The sequence below is a fragment of the Hyperolius riggenbachi genome, chromosome 2 (genome assembly GCF_040937935.1).
Source record: "Hyperolius riggenbachi isolate aHypRig1 chromosome 2, aHypRig1.pri, whole genome shotgun sequence".
NCBI classification, from domain to species: Eukaryota; Metazoa; Chordata; class Amphibia; order Anura; family Hyperoliidae; genus Hyperolius; species Hyperolius riggenbachi.
This window is the reverse complement of record NC_090647.1, coordinates 379,317,417-379,329,418: the sequence shown is the minus strand read 5'-3', so window position 1 is coordinate 379,329,418 and position 12,002 is coordinate 379,317,417. Positions and strand designations below refer to the sequence as shown.

The following is a 12,002-nucleotide window of genomic DNA, read 5'->3' as shown; positions in this document are numbered from 1 at the left end:
TCCATTGTGAATGCTGGGGAAAGGGTAGGTTACTGTGAGTGCTGGGGGAGGAGAGGTCACTGTGGGTGCTGGGATAGGTAGAGGACAGTGTGGGTGCTGGAGGAAGGGGAGGTCATTGTGGGCCCCCTGTGTCCCCTCCTGGCCTCCTGTGACTCCTCCTGGCCTCCTATATCCTTTCTTGTCCCCCCTGGGTCCCCACCTGGCCCCCTGTGTCCTTTCCTGCCCCACCCATCCCCTCCTGGCCCCAACATCCTCTAAAGTATCCCAGGTGGGGCAGGAGATTCACGAGGTGGTGGGCGGGGCTTCGTGTTTGTGGTGGGCACAGCTTATCTCGGTTGGGGTGGAGCTTATTTTGCGCCATGAAATGGGCCCTTTTATTGAAAAAATAGAAAGAGGGGGTGCTTGAGCACCCAGAGCACCCCCTTCTGCACGTGCCTGGAAAGTATATTCTCATTCATTGATCAGGGGGCCAACGGCAGGCGGCGGGAGCATGCGCGGCAGGCAGCAGGAGCAGCACAGTCTATTGGGATGGATATATCCATCCAGATAGACTTAAGTGGTTAAGGAGAGGGAAGGCTCTGGGTCCTATAGAGCCTTCCCTCTTCTCTCCCGGTCCCCTCGTTGTGGCTGCAGCTCCACTGCAGGGAACTTTGGAAGTCTTCAGGAGCTGAGTCCTCTTGAAGACAGGCAGCTCCATACTGTGCGCGATAGAGGGCGCTTGCGGGTGCGCAGTATGAAGTGGCCCTGTGAAAAGGAAAAGTCCAGGGGAAGGTGCAGGAGGGGGAAAGGGCGAATAGAACAGCAAAATATAAAGAAGACCATGTGGGTGAGAATGAATGGAGGATGCATGAGTAATTGGGGGAAGGAAATGGGTAATTTGGGGATATGTAAGGTTAAAAGCCCCCAGGTAAAACCTCTGAAGTGGATGATTGAGTTTAGGTTTTGAAGTTTTATGAGCAGAGGCTAAGGAGTGCAGAAGAGAATATGATAATGTATTAACCTATTGGGATATATAATGGAGTTTCGTATGTATATATATGCGATGTATGTAATATCGATAACCTATGCACCCTTTTTTTTTGCCCAGATGTTTATATATATTATTATTATTATTATTATTATTTATTGTATTTATAAAGCGCCAACATCTTACGCAGCGCTGCACAATAGATAAATGGGTTAACATACAGGTAGAACATACGGAAACTCACAACAACGGAAACTCTATATATATATATATATATATATATATATATATATATATATATATATAGAAAATGTGTATGGAAGTTTTATATGGAAAGAAAAATTTTCTAATAAATAAAGAATTTGAAAAAGAGGGCGCTTGCGGGTGCGCAGTATGAAGTGGCCCTTGGGTTCCCGAAGACTTCCGAAGCCTCCATTGAGTGGCAGAGACAGCAGCTTTTGACCAAATTGGTGGAATGCTGCTACGGGGGAGCCGGGTGATTCATACCATGTCACCTAACTGCCTGAAGCGTTTCTGGTGTCCCAGACAGGCCAGGTATATTTATACCTTTTGATAGGGAGTGCGCTAAGGGGCCTTTCCCGTTAGGGATATGTATACATTCTATTAGGAAAACACAACTAGCCAGGAGGATAGTGACCAGCTCATGATGTTACGGGATGCCAGTCTTGGGTGAATGTAGTAGATGAGTGAGGTTTGGTCGGTTGCCTTTGGTCATCAATCAATTAGATTTTAAGTTGTTGCAGCAAGTTCACATCATCTGTCAGGGTGGAGAACGAGTAGGAAAGAAACGAGTAGGAAAAACATACGGAAACTCACAACAACGGAAACTCTCTCTCTATATATATATATATATATATATATATATATATATATATATATATATATATATATAAAATGTGTATGGAAGTTTTTTATGGAAAGAAAAATTTTCTAATAAATAAAGAATTTGAAAAAGAGGGCGCTTGCGGGTGCGCAGTATGAAGTGGCCCTTGGGTTCCCGAAGACTTCCGAAGCCTCCATTGAGTGGCAGAGACAGCAGCTTTTGACCAAATTGGTGGAATGCTGCTACGGGGGAGCCGGGTGATTCATACCATGTCACCTAACTGCCTGAAGCGTTTCTGGTGTCCCAGACAGGCCAGGTATATTTATACCTTTTGATAGGGAGTGCGCTAAGGGGCCTTTCCCGTTAGGGATATGTATACATTCTATTAGGAAAACACAACTAGCCAGGAGGATAGTGACCAGCTCATGATGTTACGGGATGCCAGTCTTGGGTGAATGTAGTAGATGAGTGAGGTTTGGTCGGTTGCCTTTGGTCATCAATCAATTAGATTTTAAGTTGTTGCAGCAAGTTCACATCATCTGTCAGGGTGGAGAACGAGTAGGAAAGATTGTGGAGGCAAAAGAGGACTTTCATGGGTAATCCCCGTTTATATTGTATAGAGGCAGTACGTAAAGCTCTGGTTAGTGGTTGAAGTTCCCGTCTGAGCTGCAGGTTTGCAGTTGACAGGTCGGCATAGATTTGTATTTTGGAGTATGGTTTCGGCAGAGAGACAGATTTCCGCAGGGCATTAATCAAGTTTTCTTTAACATGGTAAGAAAAGAAAATGTACAATAACATCTCTTGGCACATGCTCTGCTAAGTGAGCCAGTTTTTTCCATCAGTGAGCTCTGTCTATGGTTGATTCAATAGGTGAGACATCTGGTAAAACAGCTTTAGAAAGACTTGGCACAAATGCTTTAAGATCTGTGGTAGAGATTATTTCTGAAATGCCCCTGAATTTCAAACTGTTTCTCCTGCATATATCTTCCAGGTCAGATGCTTTCGCTTTAAGCCAAGATTCAAGCACTTTATTGTCATTGTGTAACACAACTAAATTACTTTTTATGACAACCCCACGGTGCATATAGGGAACATAGTGATAGTAACAACGACCTTGCCTTAGCTAATGCTGAAGGTAAATACTCCATTCTCCTCCTCCTTGACCTTTCAGCAGCTTTTTACACAGTAGATCATCCCCTACTCCTCCAGTCCCTCCAGTCCTTGGGCATTTACGATCTCTCCCTGTCCTGGCTTTCATCCTACCTCTCCAACCGCTCCTTCACGACTGCCTTCAATGAGTCCTTGTCCACCCCCAACCACCTCTCGGTGGGAGTCCCCCAAGGTTCGGTCCTTGGCCCCCTACTGTTCACCCTATACACATCCTCCATTGGCAAGGTTATCTCCTCCATGGGTTTTAACTATCATCTGTATGCAGATGACACCCAGATTTACCTCAACACCCCTGACATATCCACCACTACCATGGACAAGGTCTCCTCCTGCCTATCAGCCATCTCCTCCTGGATGTCCGCTAGGTTCCTGAAACTAAATCTAGACAAAACTGAATTTATGATCTTCCCACCCCGGCCATCCACGAACCTCCCAGATGTGCATGTCACTGTTAACCATACTACCATTCGCCCTACCTCTTAAGCCCGCTGTCTGGGTGTCACCCTGGACTCCGCACTCTCCTTCACTTGCCACATCCAAATCCTCACAAAGTCCTGCAACTTTCACCTTCGTAACATCTGTAAGATTCGCCCTTTCCTGACCTCTGCCACCACCAAACTCCTCATCCATGCCCTCATAATTTCCCGCCTTGACTACTGCAATTCCCTGCTTTCTGGTCTCCCTATGACCCGAACAGCCCCACTGCAGTCCATCATGAATGCGGCAGCCAGAATTATCCACTGCTCCCATTGCTCCACCACGGCAGATCCCCTCCTAGAATCCCTCCACTGGCTTCCTATCCAGTCCAGAATCAGATTCAAAATACTGTGTCTGACCTACAAATCTGTCCACAAAACCTGTCCAACCTACATTTCCGATCTTACTCAGAGGTACACACCTAGCCGCTCACTCCGCTCTTCCAATGAACTTCGCCTAACCGCCCCCCCCCGCATCACCCAGTCCTATGCACGCCTCCAGGACTTCTCAAGAGCTGCTCCAACACTATGGAACTCCCTACCTCCACCCATTAGGGCAGCCCCCTCCTTCAACATCTTCAAGAAAGCCCTCAAAACTCACCTTTTCACTCTGGCCTACTACCCCTCACAAGTGCTCTAAACCCACAGCTGAACTCTGGTCCCCTACCGTTCGTGTCCTTACCTCTCCCTCTAGATTGTAAGCCTTTGGGCAGGGTCCTCCTCCTTTTGTGTCCTACCTGATCATGCACCTCCATTAGTGTGAACCCATGCTATGCATTTGAGTGAACCTAACTTGCCTAATCTCCATGCTCCATCCTCCATCCAGTGACTGACTAAGCATTACCTGGTACTCATACTGTGCTGTGTGATCTGGTTTTCTTGTATTCCTGTATTGTCATATTGCTGTATGTCACCCCTAAATATTGTCTGTAACCTAAATTAATGTCCAGCGCTGCGTAATATGTTGGCGCTTTATAAATACAATAAATAAATAGAGGTAGAAAGAGAAGAAATTATACAAGTATGCCAGGTATTACAGACATTTAAACACTTTGTACACAGTGTTAATTATTTCAGAGAGGATGCAGAGTTCATCAAGTTTATGGTAGATGGGAAAAAGCTATTTTTCAGTCTGTTTTTTTGTATGCGGATTGATCTAAGACGTTTACCTGATGAAAGGAGCTCCTACAAGGCATTACCAGGGTGAGTGTTGTCCTTGATAATGTTTTTGGCCCTTCTCGTATAGCAAGTCTTATACAAAAGTTCCAGTGATGGTAGTTCACTGCCAATAATGGCTTCTGGTGTTTTAACAACTTGCTGCAGGGCTTCTCTAGTAGCCTTGGTGTAGCTGTCATGCAACTGGTCAGAATGTTTTCTATTGTGCATCTGTAAAAATTAACCAGCAGCTTCTGTGCGAGGTTAGCGCTCCTTAGTTTTGTCAAAAAGTAGAGGCGTTGTTGTGCTTTGCCAGTTAGAGCTAAAGCATTGTCAGCTCAGGACAGGTTCTCTGCGATGGTGACTCCCAAAAATTTGAAGCTGGAAACTCTCTCCACACCCTCTGCATTGATCATTAGCGGTAAGTGAGTTGTCTTTTTGGTGGTCCTAAAGTCCAGAATAATTTCTTTGGTCTTTGTATTTAATAACAGGATGTTAATGTCGCACAAAGCAGTCAGGTTCCTAACTTCTGTATGCAGCTTCCTCATTGTCTGATATAAGCCCAATGACAGTCGTATCATCTGCAAACTTAACAATTATGTTTGAGGTATGGATAGGCTGGCAGTCATGGGTGAAAAGTGCATAGAGGAGAGGGCTTAATACACAGCCCTGTGGCACGGATGTCTGGAGGATGTCTGTTTTCCTAGTCTGACAGTTTGAGGGCGATTAGTAAGGAAGTCCAATAACCAGGTACATATGGAGGGAGCAAGACCTAGTGCATGGAGTTTGTTGGTCAGCTGGCTAGGTACGATGGTGTTAAATGCTGAGCTGTAGTCAACAAAGAGCATCCTAATATAGGAGTTGGGCTTTTCTAGGTGTGAGAGGGCAGCATGTAGAGCTACACAGATGGCGTCCTCAGTCAATTTATTTGTTCGGTAGGCAAACTGGTGTTAATCTAGATTTGCTGGGATGGAGGCCTTGATGTGTGTGGCTACCAGTCGTTCAAAGCACTTGGCGAAGACAGGGGTTAGAGCAACTGGTCGGTAATCATTAAGACAGGTTATCCTAGTATTTTTTGCACCTGACACAATAGTTGTGGATTTAAGGCATGAGGGGACTACACCCAAGAACAGAGAGAGGTTGAATATTTGTGTAAAAACTTTCGCTAGTTGACCAGCACAGGCCTGGAGCACACATCCTTGCACACCATCAGGACCTGCAGCTTTCGTGGTGTTGATATTTGTGAGTGCCTGCCGCACTTCATGTATGTGAAGGATTAAAGGCTGTGAGTCTGTAGTGGGCCCAACGTTGACTGGAGGCTGATTGACGTCTTTTTCAAATCTAGCAAAGAAGTTGTTAAGTTCCTCTGCTAGGCTGGGGTTGTTATTGTCCAGTGTGTATTGTGTGCCATTCTTCTTTTTGTAATCTGTGAATAATTGAATGCTTTGCCACATTCTCTTTGGGTTTGAGTCATTTTCAAAGATTTCCTCAATCCATATCGTATGCCTTTTTTCAGACTTGCTCTGGCTGAAGAATATGCTTCTTTGTCTTGTATTTTACAAGCTTTATTTCTATTCCTTATGAGATCTTTAAGTTATTTTGTCATCCATGGTTTTTGATTTGGGTAAACAGTAATTATTTTGTTGACAGTGATGGTGTCCACACAGAAATTAACATATGACAATACAGAGGAAGTGCACGTCTCCAGGTCTGATGAAAGAATATATTCCAGTCTATATGTTCAATGCAATCTTGGAGCTGAGAGACAGCATTCTCAGGCCAGACTTTAACAGACTTGCTAATGGGTTTAACAGTGTTGATAGTGGCTTTGTATGCAGGAATAATATAGGTAGAAAAAACAATGTTTTGTAAAAAAAAATAATACCTTTTAATGGCTAACTGATAGAGTTAAATTATGCCAGCTTTCTGGGATCTAGTCCCCTTCTTCAGGCATATTTCCAGATGTTAGCTGATGTAAAACACTGATGCAGGTAAATAGTAAACACGAAGATGACAGTTGTGCTGATTACTATTTATCTGTTAGGTGTCAGGTGATCAGTAGGCTGGAGCCAGTGAGTTAGTGCAAGCATACATGAAATCCAGCAGGTTTCTGAAGATCATGAAGCCAAATCAATCATGTTACATAAGGTATTGTAGAAGAGAACAGAGGCGCCAAAAGATTAAAATCAATACTTAAAATGTTTAAAATTGCTTAGGAGGCAGTGGTGGACTTACCTCCTTCAAGCAGACACATAGACTGTGTATTCAAGACAAGGTATGTTTATTGGTACACTCCAGAGGTTAATCGCAATGCGTTTCGCAGGTTAAACCCGCTTCATCAGGCAAATAACAGATAGGAGTACACGACAGCGATGTGTCCGGGTAACACCTGGCGCCTCAGACTGTCTGCTTGAAAGAGGTAAGCCCACCACTGCCTCCTAAGCAATTTTAAACATTTTAAGTATTGATTTTATTCTTTTGGCGCCTCTGTTCTCTTCTACAATATATTTAATATCCTCCCTTGGTGGAGGGGGATACCCCTTTCTTTCACATCTACAGAGTGCGACTTCTTAATCCTGAGCGGGGAATGGATAGGACAATCTCCCCGCCTGACTACACAGTGGTTGCCTGGAGGTAACCCTGGTTTGTGAGTATTACTTTATACTCATTTCATTTATCAATTTACTTGACTTACTACACTATATTGGGCTCTCGGTTCTCTTCTTACATATGTTACATAAGGTGTCATGAATCATGTTCCACAAGCTAAACCTTCTGTTAATGTCTTGAACATTTTCATAAATTTGTACTCAGAAATCTTTCCCTTGAGAACAAGTACTTTTATGCTGGGAATACACGAGTCGATCCGGCGGCTCGATTAGCCGCCGGATCGACTCCCGCCACCTCCCCGCGCGTCCCCGCCGCCGTCCGGATCGATTCCCGCTCATCCCCGCGGGCGCTTCCTTATCTTCTGCTCGATTCCATGCTATTGTCCGCCCGCGGGGATCGAGCGGGGAATCGATCCAGCGGGTCATCGAACCTGTCGGAAATTATCAATCGAGCCATCAGCAGCTCGATTGATAAGGGCGCATCGACCCGTGTATGCCCAGCATAAGATCTTGCATGCTGTGTCCTGCTTCAGAGAAGTGTTGGCCCGTTGGTGTGTCCAATTTACCTTCATTGATTTTAAAGCGGTGATGGTTCATTCTTGTGTGCAGTTTTTGTCCTGTTTCTCCTATATAGATTACTCTTGAGGGGCATTTCACGCAGCGTATCATGTATACAACATTGGATGACTCACAGGAAAATTGGTCTTGTATTTGATGATATTTCTGTGAGTTTGGTATTTGTATTTGGCTTGTGCCCAAGATATAAGGGCAGGTCTCACACCTTGTGTTATTGCAGGGTAATGTGCCTGGAGTTTCTGGTGTAGATAATGCACTCTGATAATCATTTGTCTCAAATTGGGAGGTTGTCTGAAAGCAAGGAGTGATAAATCAGGAAAAACTTCCTTCAGGCGTTTGTCTTTGTGGAGTATCGGTTGTAGGGCTTTCAATATCTCCCTCAGTGTCTTTAATTTTGGGTTGTAGGTTACCACAATTGGGATTCTGTTGTTTTCAGTCTTTAGGGTGTACTTCAACAGTTCCTCTCTTGATTTGTGGATGATATCCCTGATCTATGAATATATTACGTAGTGACATAAGTTGTCTATGCAGGAATAAGAAACAAAGATAGATGGTCAGACTGTCCCAGTGGGGGCGTGGGGTGATCTTATAGGCATCTTTCATGTTTGTATAGTCATGGTCTAAGGTGTTTTCTCCTCTGGTTTTACAGTCCACATGCTGATAAAATCTGGGAAATACATTCTTAAGATTTGCTTGGTTAAAATTTCCAGCAATTCCGAAAATTGCATCAGGGTGTGAGTTCTGTTGCTTACTAAATGACATCAAACAGTTGTTTATTTGCTGACTTAGTATTGGCCTGAGGTGGAATGTACGCTGCCATAATAATAATAACTGTATGTTCCCTGGGTAGGTAAAATGGTCGACATCTCAGCCAAATGATATCTTTAGCCTGGGCCTCAGAGTAATCAACCATGGTATTATGTTCTCGCACTAGATCTGCCACCTTATTTTCAACTAGATCTATTCTGTCACCTAAATTGGCAATGTCACGCTGTGTGGCTTGATTAGCTGCTCTTATATCCAAAATAAGCTTTGCTTTCATCGCTAGCCAGACGAGGTCTAGACTTCGCTGGACTGTCCGTGGGGGAGGAGGGAGGGCTCCTGTGTGTCCCTGCAAGTTGGGCACTGTCTGCTCAGGTCACTGCAGCTGTTCTCCCGCGCTCAGTGAGAGAGGCACCGGTGTGGGGAGAGTGTCAGCGCCATCTTGGAATCTGCGTGCAGGCCTCTGTGACCTCTCACCAAAGTAATCAGTGAGTTTATGTGGCTGGAGGGCTCCTCTATCCCTCTTCTTGGAGGTGTCTGTTTCCAGTTCCATCTCATCCATCATTCTGATGCCAATCAGTGCAGTGAAGGCAAGGCTTTGAGCTGTTAGTGGTTGGCTGTACACGGAGCTAAGCTCTCACACATCCGTGCTGGGTCCTGCTGTGGCCATGCCCCCCTAACCTGATAATTGTAACAATTTTCCTATATTCCTATTCTCAAATTCCTAACCTCACCCTAAATTTCCAAAAGGCCTAGCCTTTAATCTCCACTAAACACTTTTTTTTTGTAAATACCTAACCCTAATATCCTGATCTATTAGTATCTATATTCTAACCTCTCCCCTCTCCTATGTCCAATAACCCTAGATCCTAAACCCGCTGTTTTCAAGGGGTGGCTGGAGGTAGTGGGCCTTGGGGGTAAAAATTACAAATTTGGCCCTCACAGAGGGCAAGGCCCCACGTCGGTGGGCTCTAACAGCCTGCATTAAGGGATTAATCAGATTTATAATAAAATGTGTATTTATTTCCTATGCCCCACTTTGACATGTTCATGGGTACAATCATGCATGTTGCTGACAAAAAATGTGCTCAATGGCCTGATCTCCACACATTTATTTGTGATGTGATGGCCACTGATGAATAAAAAAATGTCATGCATGTGTATTGTTTTTCTAATTTAATAAAGTTTGTTTATTACAGTTTCTATGTAGTAGCATGTGTACTGTTTTTCATTTTTTAATAAAGTTTTTAAATTACAGTTTCTATGTAGTAGGGGAAGACACAGTGCACCATTCTGTCTGATAGCTAATTAAAGGCTCAGAAAACTTTCATCTAGAAGTGCAAACACAAATGGTAGCAGGATAGAGATAAAGGTTCAGTAGGTCATCATTTTTATGTGTATAAGCCAAATTAACAGAATCACACAGTTAAAACTCCAGACCTAGATTTTGAACTCCTAAAACCAAAATAAGAAAATAGGACTCCAGGAAAATACTATTTAGAGTTAGTTATCCAGATACATTTTTTTCTCATTGGTTAATTTTCACTTTCATTTCACTTTAAAATATTAGATTTCAATAAATATTTCTAAGGTATAAGTAAATTTCTGGAATAAAGTAAGGTTCATGGTCATTAGATAAAATGAATTTATTCTCTCTCTCTATACAATTACATACTTAAAACATACTAATAACTCTGCTACATAATAATGGTTGTTCTTTTTTGTTTTGTTGTTTTCTGCAGGTATAAAACTGTGATTACGCCCAGAAGAATTTGGCTGTCTATCTGGAGTGTATGGATCGTGTCTTTTGTAGTTGGTTTAGTTCCTTTGTTTGGATGGCACCAAAAGTCCAGCCAGGACTACCTAGAATGCGAGTTCCTTCGGGTCATGAGCATGGACTACATGGTTTACTTTAATATTTTTGGATGGGTTTTCCTTCCCCTATTGATTATGTTGGCATTATACATTGAAATTTTCTATTTGATCAGAAAGCACATAAAAAAGAACATCTCAAATATTAGACACAAGGGAGTTTTCTATGGAAAAGAATATAAAACTGCAAAATCCCTAGCTTTGGTTTTGCTGTTGTTTGCCCTCAGCTGGTTGCCATTATCCATTCTCAACTGTATTATCCACTTTGTTCCAGGCAGAGGAAATTCTAGTGAATTCAAGGCATTCATATTTGGCGCAATACTGCTATCTCATGCTAACTCAGCAATGAATCCTATTGTATATGCATTCAAAATAAAGAAGTTTAGAGAGTCATATATTCAAATTATAAAAACATATTTTCTACATGGAGTAACATTGTCTGACAGTTCAAGTAGCGAACACACTATGGATGAGATTTCACAAGACGACATTGATTAAACTCATGAATCGTACAAATTTTGCCATTTGTCTATAAATATATTTCCTACTTTGTCATTCAAAAATGTAAAATGGTATTTAACAGACATGAAATTGCATTGTATTTAGAATTTATAGAGTATATTTTACTAACTGTATATGATTAAAGAACTGACTTAAAATAGACTAAAATGACACATTCCAATCTACAAGACACATGTTAGAGTTACAAAATTAAATTAGTCTTTTGCGTAAAAATGGCACCTTTTCTTGCTATGAATAAAATCATTTTTCGCATATTTCTGTTTTCTGGACCTGTTCTGTAGAAGAGTATGTAGAAGCCGTGGCTACACTCGTATAAGAGCTTTATTTTCTAATTATCATTAGATACTTAGGAGTTGATTTATTAAGCTTTTCCTAGACTGAAGAACAGTGAAAAACACCAGACAACCTGAGGTCATAAATTAAATAGGAAGTGTAGGCTGAAGCCTGTATTCTGGTAGAGAGTTGTTTTCACTTCACTTCTGGTGTGCTGTTGTGAGCACTGATTATATATTGTTGGTAAATTGTGTATTGCTGTTGTGATATCTGAAGAATTGTGTATTGTTGTTTATCCCCTGCCTCTAGTATGCCCCATTAGACAGGGTTCTAGTTTCAGTGCCAGCACACCAACCACCCACATTCAGTGGCATAGTGATTAGCCCTCTTGCCAGCGCTGGGTCCCCGATTCAAATCCCAGCCAGGGACCTATCTGCATGGAGTTTATATGTTCTCCCTGTGTCTGTGTGGGTTTCCCCCAGGCACTCTGGTTTCCTCCTACATTCCCAAAACATACAGATAAGTTAATTGGCTTTCCCCTAAAAAAACTATGATGGGCATATAACTATGGTAGGATTAGATTGTTAGCTCCTCTGAGGACAGTCAGTGACATGACTATGTACTTTGTAAAGTGCTGCAGAAGATGTCAGTGCTATATAAATACATAGTAATAATATGGTAGGACATTACGCTATGACTATGGTAGGATTAGATTGTTAGCTCCTCTGAGGACAGTCAGTGACATGACTATGCACTCTGTAATGTGCTGCAGAAGA

The 12,002-nt window shown here is 42.7% G+C and overlaps 1 protein-coding gene across 1 annotated transcript in view; it reads left to right on the top strand.

Annotated features, from left to right (window-relative positions):
- ADORA3 (adenosine A3 receptor) overlaps positions 1–11,207 on the top strand; it is a 139,033-nt gene extending 127,826 nt beyond the window's left edge. The window contains exon 2 of the mRNA XM_068269745.1: positions 10,302–11,207. Coding sequence (XP_068125846.1) covers positions 10,302–10,929 — 628 coding nt within the window. The 3' untranslated portion in view covers positions 10,930–11,207. The remainder of the gene's footprint in view (positions 1–10,301) is intronic.
- The last annotated feature ends 795 nt before the right edge of the window (positions 11,208–12,002 follow it).